Here is a 19,004-nt window from a genome sequence, read left to right on the forward strand (position 1 = left end):
TTTGACTGCTATTGCAATGCGTTGGGTAGGATGACTGGGTTGTATTCTGTGCCATTAAATCAGGGATGAGGAACCTGCTGTCAAGCAATAGCTTCAGAGCCACAACACTAGTTACCTTCATTATTGCTGGACTCACGTTGCAGTTCCAACGTAATCTAGCAGGCCACCAACTCTGCTTTAGAGGTAACCTGTAACCTTTAATAATAATAATAATATCAAATTGCTGAAGTCAAGTCCTTGAGCCAAACCTCTGGAGGCCTATGTGCAAGTAGCTTACAACAAGGCTGAGCAACTTCCAGTTCCAAATAACAAGTACAGGAAGGGAATGTGCTGTGCAAGTGAAGTGGTCAGTATAACAATATAATGGCCGCTGTATTCCGAGCCTCCCAGTTCCAGGAACATCCACGCCACATCAGCAGAAAAAAAGGGCACTAAAAACATTGTTTTCACAATGCTGGGATATTGCATTCCCAGCTATGACTAACCCCAGCGATCACAGCCAATGGTTAGGAATTATGGGAGTTGAGAGTGCCAAAAATATCCAGTGAGCTGCAGACTCCCCATCCCTCTTATAAATGCTCAGTTTGATTAAATTAAAATTGCTGCTAGGATTAAATGGGCGAATCTTAACATAGCTGGTCAGATCTTGGTGACCGAAGCAATGTCTAATGGTCTCATTCAGAAGAAGACCATGCACTGTCCACATACCACAGAGTTTGTACTGAGATCAGCCACCTGAGAAGATGGGAAGGGGGTGGGTAGAGTTTGAAACACTGGAAACTGTTTTTCACATAGAGACACAAACAAACTGACAAAATCAATTGTTTTAATCATTATAAGCAACACACACAAAATAGCTAGGCAAGCTCTGTGTTCAATATTCAGTTCTGCAATGTCCTATACAGACACAAATGAGATTTAGAAGGCAATACCATAGCAGTAGCAGAGCATCATGATCCTGGGAAGGAAATGGAATAGGAACGCTTGTTTTAAAACTTGCCACTGTTCACTTCTGGTTAGCATTCACCAAAGTGCAGCTCCACAGCAAAGTCTTCCCTGAAAGTCTTCCACATCCTTGGCTTGTGTAGGTTATCAATTTCATTTCTAGAAAGGTAAAGCCTGAGGAGGGAAGCATTAATGAAGAGAACATGTAAATCCATGCGCAGGGAATGGCACATGTTCAAGCATTTTCCTTCTGCGTTTGATCAAGCTATGCTGGAGGAGCTCCCCACACCATTCAGAACCCTGGAGAACTTGGGGTTCCACACCTCCCGTGGAACCTATGGCACAAAGAAGGGGCTCCCCCTTGCTGAAGTTACCATTCCCAACTCATGGGAAGTGATATCACAGAGCTCGTCCTTGCCACCAACCCACCAACCCCTGGCATGTTGACCCAACACAGAAACAGAACACCTGAATAAGTCACACTGGAAATACAAAATGAAGTACCGTATTTTTTGCCCTATAGGGCGCACCTCTTTTTTTTGGGGGGGGGGGATAAATAAATAAAAATTTATTTCCCCCCCCCCAGCCAGAACTTACCCCGACCCCAGAACAGGCTGCTATCTGCAAGCCTTGCGAGCCCGGCAGGAACTCCCGCCGGGCTCCCAAGGCTTGCGGACATCTGTGCGAAGCATGGGCGCACTCCGGGGTGCGCCCCATGCTTTGGGCTGCAGGCTGTTGCTCCCAAGGCTTACGGATAGCTTCCTGAAGCCTGGAGAGTGAGAGGGGTCGGTGCGCACCGACGCCTCTCGCTCTCCAGGCTTCAGGAAAGCCTGCATTCGCCCCATAGGACGCACACACATTTCCCCCTTCATTTTTGGAGTGGGAAAAGTGCGTCCTATAGGGCGAAAAATACGGTAGCTAGTGGCAGAACACAAATGCTGTCTCCATCTCCATTTTTAACCACACAATCCATTTTTAGCACAAAAGCATGGCTGCCTCCCATTTGTTGGGGACTTGCCCTCACGCTTGTGCTCAGTCATTCTCCTAGCGTTGATGAGCTACAGTAGTTGCAGCTATGAGGCAGCCATTTCTGTTCTGCCCTCCATTTCTCACCTTCGTTTCCATTCCATTTCGTTATGCTATAGTTCACCTTTATAGCTCACCTCACTCACTCCACTGTGGCCAAAACCAATGTAATGAATTATGTGATCAATGTCAATGAAAGGGACCCATCAGAAACCATGCAGAAAATAACACCTGTGGACTAAGAACAACAACAGCAAATACCACTTATATTTGCTTGCATTGTTTCTGATCCTGACCTCAGATGAATGTGCAAGTTGTGGCCATCTCTACTGTTTCTGGTGTCCCTTGTTGCACCCCCAAAAAGAGAATGTATAGCTCATTCTGCTTTATGAGATAATAGTGGCCAGTGTGGTGTAGTGGTTAAGAGCGGTAGTCACATAATCTGGGGAACCGGGTTCGCTTCCCCGCTCCTCCACCTGCAGCTGCTGGGTGACCTTGGGCCAGTCACACTTCTCTGAAGTCTCTCAGCCCCGCTCACCTCACAGAGTGTTTGTTGTGGGGGAGGAAGGGAAAGGAGAATGTTAGCCACTATGAGACTCCTGAAGGGGAGTGAAAGGCGGGATATCAAATCTAAACTCTTCTTCTTCTTAATTTGTTGTCAAGCTAGTGAAATTCTGCTAGCATTCTGACTCAGTAGACTCCCTCTGTCCCTTCATATATTACATAATGTAAAGGTAAAGGGACCCCTGACCATTAGGTCCAGTCGCGGACGACTCTGGGGTTGCGACGCTCATCTCGCTTTATTGGCCGAGGGAGCCGGCGAACAGCTTCCGGGTCATGTGGCCAGCATGACTAAGCCGCTTTGGAGAACCAGAGCACACGGAAACGCTGTTTACCTTCCCGCCGGAGCGGTACCTATTTATCTACTTGCACTTTGATGTGCTGTCGAACTGCTAGGTTGGCAGGAGCAGGGACCGAGCAACAGGAACTCACCCCGTCGCGGGGATTTGAACTGCCAACCTTCTGATTAGCAAGTCCTAGGCTCTGTGGTTTAACCCACAGCGCCACCCGCATCCCTATTACATAACATGCTGGCCTGCAATTGGGGTAGATAATGATTCCTTTCCAATACAGGGCAAGTCTGATGACATGCACCTGGAGACAGATGAGCAAGTGTTCGTATTCTTGCTACTTAAAAGTAGTAACATGCCTGCTTAATCTTTAATTTCTCCTACATCGTGTCTATCAGCAGTAATGCTTCAGTAGTGAAAGGAGATGGATTTCTCAGTTCTTCACTCAACCAACTTCCTTTATTGGAGACTTGCCCAACAGTGCATTTCCATGTAAGAAAAACCTGCAGAGACTTGAACTCATGACCCCTTTCCCAACAAGGTGAAGACAGCATTTTTTAGCCTGTTTCTTTCTGAAGAGTTAGGCTCAAGGCAAGTCCCCCGTAGCAAATGACAGGCTCTACTTTCTTCTGTGGGGTCATGTGAGGGGAAAGGGTTGTTGTTTACCTTTTAAAAAAATAACGCAGGCCCATGGAAGAAAGCAAAGCCTTTCTATTGCTAACGGAGACTTGTATTGGGCCCATTTCTTCACACAGATAAAAGTTTGTCACACTCTGGTTCCCAAGTCAGCCAAAGTTTGAAGGCATCTTAGCTTTTTGTCACAGGCCTCTGCTTCGGTCATTACAGCTTACCTGTTGTCCTCTACAAAGGCTGTATGGAACCAAAAGAAGAAAGCGCAGTCATCATAGCCTTTTGGTATAGCCTGTATTTTAAAAGGCAAAAAGACTGAATGTTTAATACCTACTAAGCTTTGTATAGTGCTTTCCTATGTTCAAAATGTGTCACGTGAATTACCCCCCTGTCACAATCACAACACATCCCAGAAGGTAGTTTAAGCGCAGAGTACAGCCTAGAGCAGGGGTCAGCAACCCGTGGCTCCGGAGCCACATGTGGCTCTTTTACACCTTTGCCACGGCTCCGGGACGGATACTAGCGAGGGGAGGAGGCGCATTGTGTGCCCCGACACTCCCCACTGTGGCGGGCGCTGTACTGCCTGTGACGTCGCACGGGGGCAGTGCATGCGTTAGTCACGCACGGTCCCAACGTCACCTTCCTGCCCGCTGTCAGATCGCGGCTCCGGAGATATATTTATTTTAAATGTCGCAATGGTTTTGCGGCTCCCAGTTTTTTTTTCTTCGGAAACGGGTCCAAGTGGCTCTTTTTGTCTTAAAGGTTGCAGACCCCTGGCCTAGAGCATGTCACCTAAGTTTTCATTGTGAGTTCATGCTACATACAATATTCGGACCAGGGAGACAGACTTCACTCGGAGCCACTACAGCAGCTGTTTAATTTAAGATTTGATGGGATTTATTATATTTGGTGCTTGTCCTTGCATCTGCCAAATAACGCATTCTCTGATACCTATGACCGGGCCTTTTCTGTGTCACGCTAGTTTCCAATACAGTGTTACCTCAGGTTACATACGCTTCAGGTTACAGGCTCCGCTAACCCAGAAATAGTACCTCGGGTTAAGAACTTTGCTTCAGGATGAGAACAGAAATCGTGCTCCAGCGACATAGCAGCAGCGGGAGGCCCCATTAGCTAAAGTTCCGGTTAAGAACAGTTTCAGGTTAAGTACGGACTTCCGGAACGAATTAAGTACTTAACCCAAGGTACCACTGTATTAGTTGTTTTGTTTCCACAATAAACTGGGAATAAATCAAATCTTCCCTTCAATAACACCTCATTTACTTTCTGAAATATCTCAAGTCACATTCCATGTCTCCAGGTGTTCCTGCGTCTTTAGTTTCATAATAGTTTTCAGGATTTAGATTCCACGGGGTCAAAAGGCAGGTTATAAAAACCAACAATTCCCTATCCACTTTTATAATTCTGAATGTTAAAGCAGGATTTAAATATCTGAAATAAATAAAGGCCAGCAGATGTGTTTAACCTTGTGTTTGAGATGGGTCAGCAATGGCTACAGAGGACACAACTGCTGTGTGAGAGAAATACAAAAGATCCACAGTTCATTTACTTACAGATGAAGAAGATTCGAATCTGACTTTCACATCTTTGCTAACTACGGGACAGCATTCAAAAGCAATTACTACCCAGTCGTTTTCGCCATCGAAGAACAACTGAAAGTAGATGGGACATCTCATTCACGATGAAATATTCTTGTTACAAAATGCATGAACTTTTATCTACTGAATCAACTAGAGCCTCCTACTGGGGCAGCTTGGCAAGTAAGGTCCCAGCAGCCCCCTCCCCAATGACCCAACTTAATTTGCCCTCTGAAAACTAATTTGGTCTGGTAACTTTCCTTTGGCCCCATTAAAACATAAAATTCTTGGCTACTCCTCAAATCGCCTAGCAACACTCCCTCCTGTTAATCTATTACTATTTAGGAGAACACAGCTGGAAAATAAGGTTCACAGGCATTGCTGTTGAGGGAAGATTTTAGAGCACCATATACTGCCAAATTCTGTTGAGCTAGAAGATGGACACCTTTTCTTCCATCCATGCTTTTCTTTTAAAATGTAAGGTATTTTAGGGAAATTTCCTGCCTACCGCATTTCATCCTGTGTGTGTTATTCCTGTATGTCCCAATCTAACAAAGATGCTGTATTTATGTAATATATATTAACTGGGGGGCGGTGGAACCAATAGGTGGTCATTCCCCGCCCCTCGTTTTGTTTAAAAGGCTGCCAGTCATAACTCCAGTTGAGAAGAAGTGCTTAGCTTCTATAAAATGTGCAAAATGTGTTAAATGATGCAGGAATGACAGAGTAGCTGGGCTGCTTGCCAATAATCTCATCCCAAGAGCACCTGTGACATCCATGCAATTTATTTAGAATGTGACAGCTAGACTGGTGACTGGGAGTGGCCACCGAGACCATGTAACACCGGTCCTGAAAGACCTACATTGGCTCCCAGTACGTTTCTGAGCACAATTCAAAGTGTTGGTGCTGACCTTTAAAGCCCTAAATGGCCTCAGTCCAGTATACCTGAAGGATCATCTCCACCCCCATCGTTCTGCCCGGACACTGAGGTCCAGCTCCGAGGGCTTTCTGGCAGTTCACTCCCTGCAAGAATTTACAGGGAACCAGGCAGAGGGCCTTATTGGTAGTGGCGCCCACCCTGTGGAAAGCCCTCCCATCAGATGTCAAGGAAATAGCGTATGTTTCGCTCTATAAGACGCACATTTTCCCCTCCAAAAATTAAGGGGAAATGTGTGTGCGTCCTATGGAGCGAATGCAGGCTCCTTGGCTTCAGCGATAGCAACACAAAGCCTCCGGAGCGCAGAGGCTTCGCGTTGCTTTCGCTGAAGCCTGGAGAGCGAGAGGGGTCGGTGTGCACTGACCCCTCTCGCTCTCCTCCAGAGCACAGCGGGAACTCACACTGCACTCCGGAGGCTTCGGGTTCCTTTTGCTGAAGCCAGGAGAGCAAGACTCTCCTGGCTTCAGCAGAGAGGGAGAGCTGTGCAGCGCCCCTTCAGCGAAGTGGGAGGAGAAATGGAAGGGGCTCCATTTCTCCTGCCGCTTCGCTAAAGAGGCGCTGAGCAGAGAGGGGGAGAATTATTTTTTTCTTGTTCTCCCCCTCTAAAACAAGGTGTGTCCTATGGTCGGGTGCGTCCTGTAGAGCGAAAAATATGGTAAACAACTATCTGACGTTTAGAAGACATCTGAAGGGAGCCCTGTTTAGGGAAGTTTTTAATGTTTGAAGTTTTATTCTGTTTTTAATGTTCTGTTGAAAGCCCCCCAGAGTGGCTGGGGAAACCCAGCCTGATGGGCGGGGTAGAAATGATAAATTATGATTATGATTCCACACAGTTATAAGAACAGCAGGAATGCAAGGGCCATTTGTGAGAAACACTGCATTTTCCACAATTCTAGAATGCTTCACTTTTAGAATGCTCAATACATTAGCTCTCTTTGCATCAAAAGCATAACCCCAAAGCACGTCTAGCAAATTCACATTAATTATAGGGATTAAGAGATCCATCGCACAGAAAGAATCTTAAATATACCACCAGTTGCAAAAACTCTGGACAGATAACAATTTCTTATGCCAGTCACTCATGACAGGCTTTTAAAACTAACCCAGGAGTCCCTTACCTGGCAGTTTTCTTGGGTTGCACAAACACAATGAAATACCACTTGCTTTTCCATTATTATCTTCACCCTCAAATCACTCCCATTGCCTTTCCCAACTCCTAAAAAAAAGTTTTTTAAAAAAGGTTAAATAGTGATAGCAGGACAATTATGAGGCTGAATTTCAAGGACTGATGCTGAATTGTCTACTGCAAACTCTTTAAAAAGTAAACTTGCATCACAACAGAAGGAAACACTAGAAATCCTGCAGCATTTTAGCAGTGCTTACCATGGATAGCGTAGAGCTTTATGCTTTTTATTTCAAGCGGTCTCGCTTTTGGGAGCTGCAGGTTGTACTTCCATTTCAAGGTTGCGTAATACTCAACGTACCTATTCTGGAAAGAAAATTTGAGCGCGCCTTGAGAAATAAGTTACAAACAAGCTGCAGCATTTTCAAAGCTAAAAGCAAATCTCCCAACTCAACCCTGAAGTAAGAGCAACCTTTGGGCTGCAAGAGAAGGTGACCTTCAAAGCCCATCACTGCAAGCCTTGCCTCACCCAAACGCTCCCAAATCCTGGACTCATCATATGTCATATACAGGGGTCCCCCAAACTAAGGTCCGTGAGCCAGATAAGGCCCAAGGGACTCATTTATCTGGCTCACAGCGACCCCCGCCGCCGCCCACGACTGCCCACTTCCAGGTCGGAGGAGCACCAGAAATAGCTTGTGTGCATGTGCGTTATTTCCGGGGCACATCAGGTCAGAAGAGGCCCGCGCACATGCGCAGAAGCTATTTCCGGTGCTCCTCCGACCCGGAAGTGTGCCGGAAATAGCATGTGCGCACATGTATGGGCACACGCTCCCCTGCCCTGCCGCGTAATCGGCGCTGGAGACACCGGCCCAAGGAGCAGTAAGTTTGCTGACCCCTGTTATAACACCACAGTGTTATAGGTTGTTCGCTGGACTGAAGGCACTCTAGGCGCCATCCAGAAATGCAGGGGTATCAGAAGGGTGGTGCAGGAAAAATGGTCAGTTATAGAGCTAAATCGTGACATTCTGCAAGTTGGTACGATACTGGTTCCAGTGTCTTTAACCGAGATGTCATTGTAGACTCTTACCTGTGATGGAGTTTCAACACCCTGAAACTTGGAGCTTGTGCTTTCATCGGTTCTTCTTTTACCAAAGTACTGTAAACTTTCCTAAAAAAAAGGAAGATGATAACAGGTGTCGCCATATCTTGTACTGTTTAGTTTTAAACCAAGGCACTATAAGGTGTTATTTTAGAGACACAGGTTTGGAGGCCAGGTTTTCCCTCTGTTCACGTTAGAGCGGAGTGGATTCTGCCAACTTCCTCTTTCATCTGCTCCCTTACGCCTTATCCCTACACCATTCCCACGGTTCTTCCAAAAGCAGGTTTTCAAGGGAGACAAGAAGCTGCAGAGTTAAAAAGGGCTGGGAAAGTCCACGTATGGTGAACGTGAAGTTTGCTCCTGCGTACAGATTGGCTATGTACACATTAGTGGCTTTTTACACCGCATTCCTCTCCAGAACCATTGGTTTTCTCTGATGGTACTGTTCTGTTTACAGAAAGATCTTCGATACATTAGAGTCATGGGGGAGATTATTTTGTGTCAATTGCTTGTTCCTAATGAAGCTCCTCTCCCACCATCTGCTATGCTGTTCAACGACCAGTATTACCGGGCTGGTTTTCCCTGCCTTGTCTCTTCCTGCGGAAATCCTCTTCATTTCAGTTGTACACACCTGGGATTCGCTGTGCATTGAGCAAGTCTACAGTGGGTGGCGCTGTGGGTTAAACCACAGAGCCTAGGACTTGCTGATCAGAAAGTCGGCGGTTTGAATCCCCGCGATGGAGTGAGCTCCCGTTGCTCAGTCCTTGCTCCTGCCAACCTAGCAGTTTGAAAGCACATCAAAGTGCAAGTAGATAAATAGGTACCACTCCGGCGGGAAGGTAAACGGCATTTCCGTGTGCTGCTCTGGTTCGCCAGAAGCGGCTTAGTCATGCTGGCCACATGACCCGGAAGCTGTATGCTGGCTCCCTCGGCCAATAAAGCGAGATGAGCGCCGCAACACCAGAGTCCTCAGCGACTGGACCTTATGGTTCGCGGTCCCTTTACCTTTACAGCTCCCAAACTGGAGCAAAGCTGGCCTGGGGAAAATCACATCAAAAAGCGATACTTCAAAAGAAACTATGGAATGCCTGTAGTGTGTACATGGATTTATAAAAAATAGGAGTGGAAATTCACTGGAAGCAGAGTAAACTGTAATGTATGCACAGCCATAGTATTCAAGCCATAGAAAACCTGCATTGTCAAAAGAAGTGACACTCCGCCCCCGCCCCCAAAAGATGATTTTCAAATTCTTCTCCAGAACCATTGGTTTTCTCTGATGGTACTGTTCTGTTTACAGAAGGATCTTTGATACATTAGAGTCATGGTGGAGATTCTTTTGTGTCAATTGCTTGTTCCCTATGTAGCCCCTTTCCCACGATCTTCTATGCTGTTCAACGATCCCACAACACTCGGGGGGGGGGGATGGCAAAATCACCTCCTGCTTTTTCTCTTCTCCTAAAAAGACACTGCTGGAATTTTTCCAACAACAGCCTTGGGGTTAAGTAACACGTTTACCAGTCAAATTTCATCATTTTTCCCATCTGAGAGCTGCATTCCTTTCTGAGCAATCTTCCAGGAAGTCACATGGCAGTGGTAGGCAAGGCAGAGGCAAAAGTAGGTGGAGGAATTGATGCAAATTTTACCTTTGTACAGCAGGCTAATTTCTACGTACACTACTCTCAAAAATCCAGGCAAGCAAGAAAGGCCTGAAGGCTGTATTCAGAACCTGGGCCTAGGGCACTCCAGCTCTGGACTAGATCAAACATTTCCCTTGGAAGTGACAGAAAAAATTCCACGTGGTGGTAGCAGTGTTTGCATACTGCTCACTACGCGGTTCAGCCAAATTGCATTGAGGGATGAGCCTTCACTCTGGGCATTTCTGGCAATAGGGGGATGGTGCTATAAACAAGGCGCACGCCTCCTGCAACTGAGCTGAACCATGTATATAAACTTCAGGTTGTCATGCCACTTAAATGAATCGCCACCCAGGTGGAAGACATTCTTCAGCATTCTCTGCACATAGAAAAAAGCCACTCTTTGGTCTTTGAGAGAATTAAAGCACACAAGTTCAAAGGGAAGATTTAACATGTGCCATCGCTTTACGTACCTTTGCACTTTCAAACAGGCTGTTCTCAATAAGCCAGATGCAAATCATGGTGCCAGTTCTACCTGCATTTTAAAAAAAGGGGGCGGGGAATCAAGACTTCTGAGGAAAGTCATCAGGGTTGGATTCAAGTTGTACTCAAGAAGGGAACCACTAGCGCAGTGTTTCCCAACCTTGGGCCTCCAGCTGTTTTTGGACTACAACTCCCATCATCCCTAGCTAGCAAGACCAGTGGTCAGGGATGATGGGAATTGTAGTCCAAAAACAGCTGGAGGCCCAAGGTTGGGAAACACTGCACTAGCGCATTCAGATTATGCTACATAAGAGATAGCTCAGTCAGTAGAGAGTGAGACTCTTAATAATAATAATAATAATAATAATAATAATAATAAATTTTATTTATATCCCGCCCTCCCCAGCCGAAGCTGGGCTCAGGGTGGCTTGAACTCATGACCCCAAGACTGAACCCCACATTGGGCAAAGGATTCCTGCGTTGCAGAGGGCTGGACTAGATTATCCTTGCGGTCCCTTGCAACTCTATACAGCGGCACCTCGGGTTACATACGCTTCAGGTTACACACTCCGCTAACCCAGAAATAGTGCTTCAGGTTAAGAACTTTGCTTCAGGATAAGAACAGAAATTATGCTCCAGCGGCGCGGCGGCAGCAGGAGGCCCCATTAGCTAAAGTGGTGTCTCAGGTTAAGAACAGTTTCAGGTTAAGAACGGACCTCCGGAATGAATTAAGTACAGTGGTGCCCCGCAAGACGAATGCCTCGCAAGACGGAAAACTCGCTAGACAAAAGAGTTTTCCGTTTTGGAGGTGCTTCGCAAAACGAATTTCCTATGGGCTTGCTTCGCAAGACGAAAATGTCTTGCGAGTTCCTGCAGGTTTTTTTCCCTTTTTTCAAGCCGCTAAGCCGCTTATCCGCTAAGCCACTAAAAGCCGCTAAACCGCTAATAGCGCTAATCTGCTAAGCTGTCAATGGGCTTGCTTCGCAAGGCGAAAAAACCGCTAGACGAAGAGAATCGCGGAACGGATTCTTTTCGTCTTGCGAGGCACCACTGTACTTAACCCGAGGTACCACTAATTCTAGCATGTGAATTACAAAGAACGGTTGAGGGAGCTGGAGATGTTTAGCCTGGCAAAGAGGAGATATGATAGCCATCTTCAAATATCTAAACGGCTGTCGCATGGAAGATGGAACTAGCTTGTTTTCTTCTACTCTAGAGGGTAGGGCCCTGTACGAATGGATTTAGGTTACATGGTTAACTTAAGTATTAAGTTGCAGTTTTTATTCAAGCGTTCCAACTTTTGAAGTCTTCCACCCCACCTTCCTTTAAAATAGCAGCTTTTAAGTAGCAAAATATAACCAACTCTGAGTTCCTCAATCCAAAATTTTGAAGAGGGACCAAGAGCTTTGGACCATAGCTCAGTGGAAGAGCACTGTCATCTCCAAACCGGGCTGGGAACTTGCCGGAAACCCTGGAGATTCACTTCACAGTCATATACTGAACAAGTCTGACCTGGCAATAAGACAGTTTCTCACGTCATTCTGCCTCAACTCCCTATTTCAGAAAAATAACGGTGATAATTTAATACTGGAACACCAGAAGCTTTTGTAAACTAGCGAAACAGAAAATAAAACACCTTAAAAAAAAAAGTTCAACCTCCTTCAGCTCCATGTCAATGTTTCCACTAAAAAGGACTTACTTACCCTTGCCTCCTTTGCAATGTATTGCTATGACATTGTTGTCATCTTGTAACATCCATTCCATCACGCTATGCGTGAATTGGACCATCTCCCTTAAGGGCAGAAAGAGGAATCTCACTTAATTTTTCTTTTCTGAGATGTTCGGGGGGGGGACGGGGACCGGGGACCTAACACAAAATCATTTTATCAGAGCAATAATAAGCCCTTAGCAGCTTGGGATCAGTTTACCTGAAAGGTTGGCTTGTGTACATGCTTGACCCCGACTCTGGGGTTGCGGCGCTCATCTCGCTTTACTGGCCAAGGGAGCCGATGTACAGCTTCTGGGTCATGTGGCCAGCATGACTAAGCCGCTTCTGGCGAACCAGAGCAGCACACGGAAACGCCGTTTACCTTCCCACCGGAGCAGTACCTATTTATCTACTTGCACTCTGACGTGCTTTCGAACTGAAAGGTTGGCAGGAGCAGGGACCGAGCAACGGGAGCTCACCCCATCGCGGGGATTCGAACCGCCGACCTTCTGATCGGCAAGCCCTAGGCTCAGTGGTTTAACCCACAGCGCTACCCGCATCCCTTTGGAACGTCCTAGGCCCTCACTAAAACACTTTTAAGAAGTTGACTAAAAAACATTATTCCAGCAAGCCAACTCAGACAATAATTTAGTTGTGCATACTTGTCTTGAATTTGTCTTCTGTGCATTATTGATAATTTTATAGTAATTTTTGGACATTGTTTAGAGATTTTTGAAAGTGATCCATACATAAATAAAATACATTAACCAAGTTAAATCTCATCTGGCTTGGAAATGTCTTGTTTCAATGCCATTTACAAAAAAAAAACATTGGCGCCGTGCTTTTTAATTTTCTCTCAACTGGTTTCTCATAGACTAGAGCCATTTGCGTTCCTCAGCTGCCCTGATGGGTCTTTTTCTTTAAATTTTCTCTCCTTATATGCACACAGAAGCACCTTGAAATTATACTTACTCTAGAGTGGGAACATTATGGTCATCAATAAATATTCTCTCCACCCGGTAATGGAATATCTTTGGGTCATAGCCCTGTTCACCTGCAGGGGAGGGTATGTAAAATATTTTTATTTATTTTACAAAATTTATTCACTCTTTGATTGTAAATAGAACCACTAAGCAATTTACCAAAAAAAGGCCAATAAAAGACCAAGCTAAAACCAGGTATTAAAAAAAAATCAAAATACAATTAAAATCAGCTAAGCTAAAAACAGATTAAAAACTCATGTCAGCTTCTACATGTCTGGATCTTGAACATTTAAATCAACCGTAAACAGCAGCTTTTTGTTCCAAAGTCTCAAGTGAATGCCTTGAGTGGGGTTAGAAAGACAAAACCACACCTGTCATAGTTGCCACTATGGTGCATGGCATGAAGAAGTCATTTGAACAAATGAAACATTTAGTATAACCCAACTTTAAGCGATATGGAGATGGGGTGACATTTAAGAGGTCAAAATGTGAAAAAGAGGGCACAGATTGAAATTTAAGGCCGTTATGGTATACGCTCAGAAGTAAGATGCCTCCTTTGCAAGTTTTATTCTATGCATAACTAAATTAAAAACGGTTTAAATAGGAGATGCTTACTGCAAAGGTTGTAGACTTTGTAGTGGCCTTCATGTTTCGTATCCAAAAACCTTGCAACTTCCTATAAAAGCAGGAGGACATATTCAAAGGATGCCAGAAGCATTAGGACCCAATGATGAGGCAATGCATTTGTGAAACCATTTCAGAATTCAGAGAAGCCAATTCAAGCAAAATTGAGATCCCCCCCATATGCAAAGAGGTCTTCAGTGCCAACATATTGCTGTAGATATGGTTGGATTCCAGTAATGTGTTAGGCTTAGCCTCAGCGGGGAGATTAAATACACATTAAGAACCAATGAAAGCAGAGGAAGTCAATGTGGTGCATTCCTAATCTTGTTGGACACCCATAAGCCATGCCAACATGGTCAATATTCAGAGATGTAGCCCAAACATCCTATGGACAGCACCATGTTGAGGAAGACTGGCTTTGGTAGACATCTAGGCAAAATTTAAGTCTACTGTCACCTCTACACCATACATTTAAACATGTTCAAAGCACTCAACACTTCCCCCAAAGAACGCTAGGAACTGCAATAGTTAACCCCTCAAAGAGCCACAATTCCCAGCACCCTTCACTACAGTTCCCAGGATTATTTGTGGGAAGCCATGTGTGTGTTTAAATGGATGGTGTGGATGCGACCAGACTTTTGAGTTGCCCTTAAAAAGGTGTAGTGGAGAAGAAAATGTTTAACGCCTGCAGCTTATTGGCTGATAATTCTAAGACATAGCACACCCATTTTTGAAGGCCCAAAACAAATCATAACTCTGACCCTCTGATCATAGAGAAAAAATCAAGAACAATGTCAGGGAAGACATTAGATCTGGCAAGGAAAGGAAGGAAAACAAATCGCCACCAATTAAGTAAATATTTTAGTTGTTTATCTAGTTTCTAAGTCAATTACAGCAATCAAGATCTAAGTAAATTATCATGTTATCAACCCCTCAATGCAGGAACTTGAAGAAAGGGCATAATTTCTCTTAAATTACAAGTGTGGAATAAAAAACAAAAAACCGTATCAATTAAAAAAGCAATATGCCATATTTATACAGTGAGAACTAATTGCACAGACTTTCAGAATTTACGCTACCTTTATAGGATTCCTGTACCAAGACTGCTTCCCAGAAGATGGAAAGGACATTGCTATAACACGGGCTGAGATATAAAAACACACACATTAAGGCTGTAATAAGTCTAATGAGACCACAACACATTTGCTGGTTTATAACTTGCAGTATTTCAGTTCAAAGTATTTGTTTTCACAGAGATTAGACTTCAGACTTCTGACAGCTCAGGCGTTCATCCTCATGAACAACTAGACTTTTGCAAGTAAGACAAACTAAGAAGCTTCTTCTGTGCTATCTCAATTTCCCCCTTTAAATCCAACTTTAAAATAGCGTAAAATAGCATGGACCATTTGTGCACACAGTCGTGTAAGAATTTTATCCAACTCTTATAACCTGAAGGGCCAAAAACAGTCCTAAAGTAAAGGTAAAGGGACTCCTCACCCTTAGGTCCAGTAGTGACCGACTCTGGGGTTGCGGCGCTCATCTCGCTTTATTGGCCGTGGGAGCCAGCGTACAGCTTCTGGGTCATGTGACCAGCATGACTAAGCCGCTTCTGGCGAACCAGAGCAGCGCATGGAAACGCCGTTTACCTTCCCGCCACAGTGGTACCTATTTATCTACTTGCACTTTGACGTGCTTTCGAACTGCTACGTTGGCAGGAGCAGGGACCGAGCAACGGGAGCTCACCCCATTGCGGGGATTCGAACCGCCGACCTTCTGATCGGCAAGTCCTAGGCTCTGTGGTTTAACCCACAGCGCCACCCACGTCCCTTCAAAAACAGTCCTAGTGGGGCTGATTTGTGTGGTGGTGAAGGACAGCATGGGGGAATTAAGCCCACCTGTTTGAATTCCTACCTAGGTGCCTTAAGCCCCTTAGACAACAGAGAGGCACAAAGATGGAAGTATATACATTTAAACAGGTTTAAGGTTCTCCACTGATGGAGAAAGACAGGTTCTGCTATGCCTTTTCAGTGTTGGCTCCTTGTACACGGAACCCCCTTCCTCTTTGCCCATGGCCCAGCAGAGCGGAATCGGAACCCACAGCCTGCACACACAAGACCTAGACATTAGGGTAAGCAGTCTACCATGTGACAGCAGTGAATGCTTTGTTTCACTCCTGTTGGACCAGCACTCTAGCCTCTGCCAGGACCACTGGTCCACAGCACCATTTCACATTTAAGCAAAGTCTCTACTGTGGGTGTTAGCACCGCAAGTCTGTCTTGTCATTTAGATCAGCAATCAAGAGCTACCATATTTTTTGCTCCAGAAGACGCACCTGACCATAAGACTCACCTAGTTTTTGGAGGGGGAATGCCAGAAAAAAAATGTTATTTAAAGGGAGCGCTGAGCAGAGCCTGTATGCATCCCAGGTTCTGCTCAGCGCTCCCTTTCACGAGCCGCATGGAGCATGTGTGTGGCGCTTGCAGGCTTTTCCCTGGGGAAAAGCCCCCAAGAGCCGCACACATGCTCTGCGTGGCTCTTTAAAGGGAGCACTGAGCAGAGGCTTCCATCTGCATTTGCTCCATAAGACGCACACACATTTCCCCTTACTTTTTAGGAGGGGGAAAAGTGCATCTTATGGAGCGAAAAATACAGTAATTCCAAGATGCAAAAGTGGAGAGGTGTGAGCGCAACTCGTATGACCACAAGGTCAAAGCCTGTTCCATTGGCAGAGTGGCAAAAGCAGCGTTTACGTGCCTCTGAGTGCCTTGGCTGTATGTGGTTAGACTTTAACTGCCCAGGACCATCTGCCTAGACACTTATTCACTTCCTTCAGAGAAGCGATAACCAAGCAAAGGTCATGCATTGCCATGTCTCCCCAGTTAGTAGCTGCCCCAGAAGCAAGGCCAGGGGAGGACAAGAGAAAAAGGAGGCAGTGGCAGACACGCACTTAAGTTTTCTTTCACAATTCTTGGCTGCCCGGATCTCTCCAAGCTCCCATGAGAAAAGTTCATAATGATCAACTTCTTCCCTTTCACCAAGTTACTATACACACCAGTGACATACGTGAGGTCCAGATCAAAGCCATCTTTTGTGTAACGCCTTTTGTTTTCTGATACCTGCCAGCAACACACATAGAAGGAAATTAAAGAGGGAAGTTGGGAAACAAATAGGCTAGTTTAGTCTGACAGATGTCACTATTTCCAAGGCTGCCCATAACGGCTTAAAAAAAAAAAGAAAGAACAGCAACCAAAGTCTTAAATATAAGGCGAGAAATCTGAATATCTGCACTCTGAATCATGCAGGTATGACTGATCTTGATTGTTCTACATTTTTAAAGCATTTCTATACTGCCTATTAATTAGAGTCCTTCAAGTCAACTTAAAATAGAAATGCAACAATTAGATATTTTAATGTTGATATTGATTTGTTTATGTAAAACATATTGGGGATGTCTACTAAAGTGCAATACAAACTCTTGGACAGTGGTACCTCTGGTTGCGAATGGGATCCGTTCCGGAGCCCTGTTCGCAACATGAGCAGAATGCAACCCGCGTCTGCGCGTGCGAGTGTCGTGATTCGTCACTTCTGCGCATGCGCGTGACATCAGTTTGAGCGTCTGCTGGTGTGCAAGCAGCGAAACCCGGAAGTAACTGTTTCCAGTACAGTGGTGCCCCGCAAGACGAATGCCTCGCAAGATGGAAAACTCGCTAGACGAAAGAGTTTTCCGTTTTGGAGGTGCTTCGCAAAACGAATTTCCCTATGGGCTTGCTTCGCAAGACGAAAATGTCTTGCGAGTTCCTGCAGGTTTTTTTCCCTCCCCCCCTTTTTCTAAGCCGCTAAGCCGCTTATCCGCTAAGCCGCTAAAAGCCGCTAAACCGCTAATAGCGCTAATCCGCTAAGCCGTCAATGGGCTTGCTTCGCAAGACGAAAAAACCTCTAGACGAAGAGACTCGCGGAACGGATTCTTTTCGTCTTGCGAGGCACCACTGTACTTCCGGGTCGCTGCAGAGCGCAACCTGAAAATGCTCAGCCTGAAGCAAACACAACACGAGGTATGGCTGTAATATAAAAAAGTCAAACAGAAACAGGCGCAGAAAGGCAAGCAGCCAAGATAACTACATGTGCCTTTCCCCAGGGAGAAAGACCTTGTGTCTCGCTCCCGTAGTTGACAAGGCCCCGTGTTGCTTACTATCCTCCTTGTGAGCTTTTCCAGTCGTTCCTTCTCCGATGCCAGTCGAAATATTCGTATCAGAATTATAACCCTCAGGATACGAAAAATAATAACCGCTCTGGTGAAAAGGGAGAGAAAAAAGTGGTCAGCGTAACAATATGAAAAGCTCGCAAGAGGAGACATGTTTATGTCTGTCTACAATGCACAGCATAGGGGGACGCAGGTGGCGCTGTGGGTTAAAGCCTCAGCGCCTAGGACTTGCCGATCGAAAGGTCGGCGGTTCGAATCCCTGCGGCGGGGTGCGCTCCCGCTGCTCGGTCCCAGCGCCTGTCAACCTAGCAGTTCGAAAGCACCTCCGGGTGCAAGTAGATAAATAGGGACCGCTTACCAGCGGGAAGGTAAACGGCGTTTCCGTGTGCGGCTCTGGCTCGCCAGAGCAGTGATGTCACGCTGGCCACGTGACCCGGAAGTGTCTCCGGACAGCGCTGGCCCCTGGCCTCTTAAGTGAGATGGGCGCACAACCCCAGAGTCTGTCAAGACTGGCCCGTACGGGCAGGGGTACCTTTACCTTTACCTTTACAATGCACAGCATAGCTCCAGCTTCAAGATTCTTTCTACATGGAGGTGTTCGTAGCCATGCCAGGTCAGTCCTTGCAAACTGCACAGAGTTATCAGTATGCTAAGCCTCTGTGACCAGATCTTATCATAAATAAAGAGCACCTGATGTTGTTTAAAAAGGTAAAGGGACCCCTGACCATTAGGTCCAGTCGTGACCGACTCTGGGGTTGCGGTGCTCATCTCACTTTATTAGCCGAGGGAGCCGGCGTACAGCTTCCAGGTCATGTGGCCAGCAGGACTAAGCCGCTTCTGGCGAACCAGAGCAGCGCACGGAAATGCCGTTTACCTTCCCACTGGAGTAGTACCTATTTATCTACTTGCACTTTGACGTGCTTTCAGATTGCTAGGTTGGCAGGAGCTGGGACCGAACAACAGGAGCTCAACCCACTGGGGGGATTCGAACCGCCAACCTTCTGATCAGCAAGTCCTAGGCTCTGTGGTTTAACCCACAGCACCACCCATGTCCCTACCTGATGTTTAGGTGCAGATAAATAATCCACACCATATACTGAAAACACTTGAAGGGTGCTGAGTGCTGTTAGGAGATCAGTCATTCAAAGAGCTAGAATATTGA

The 19,004-nt window shown here is 45.8% G+C and overlaps 1 protein-coding gene across 3 annotated transcripts in view; it reads right to left on the reverse strand.

Annotated features, from left to right (window-relative positions):
- Positions 1–812: 812 nt before the first annotated feature.
- The window catches only part of LOC307212492 (phosphatidylinositol 3,4,5-trisphosphate 3-phosphatase TPTE2-like), a 29,235-nt gene continuing 11,043 nt past the window's right edge, over positions 813–19,004 (reverse strand). For all 3 annotated transcript variants that reach the window (XM_079969926.1, XM_079969924.1, XM_079969925.1), the window contains exons 7-19: positions 17,831–17,930; positions 16,694–16,757; positions 14,721–14,785; positions 13,633–13,693; positions 13,007–13,088; positions 12,030–12,118; positions 10,317–10,378; positions 8,198–8,278; positions 7,368–7,473; positions 7,103–7,200; positions 5,024–5,122; positions 3,674–3,744; positions 813–1,119 (exon numbers count right to left, since the gene is read on the reverse strand). In XM_079969926.1, coding sequence (XP_079826052.1) covers positions 1,017–1,119; positions 3,674–3,744; positions 5,024–5,122; positions 7,103–7,200; positions 7,368–7,473; positions 8,198–8,278; positions 10,317–10,378; positions 12,030–12,118; positions 13,007–13,088; positions 13,633–13,693; positions 14,721–14,785; positions 16,694–16,757; positions 17,831–17,930 — 1,081 coding nt within the window. In that variant the 3' untranslated portion in view covers positions 813–1,016. The remainder of the gene's footprint in view (positions 1,120–3,673; positions 3,745–5,023; positions 5,123–7,102; positions 7,201–7,367; positions 7,474–8,197; positions 8,279–10,316; positions 10,379–12,029; positions 12,119–13,006; positions 13,089–13,632; positions 13,694–14,720; positions 14,786–16,693; positions 16,758–17,830; positions 17,931–19,004) is intronic.

The sequence above is a fragment of the Podarcis cretensis genome, assembly GCF_951804945.1.
Source record: "Podarcis cretensis genome assembly, chromosome: 3".
NCBI classification, from domain to species: Eukaryota; Metazoa; Chordata; class Lepidosauria; order Squamata; family Lacertidae; genus Podarcis; species Podarcis cretensis.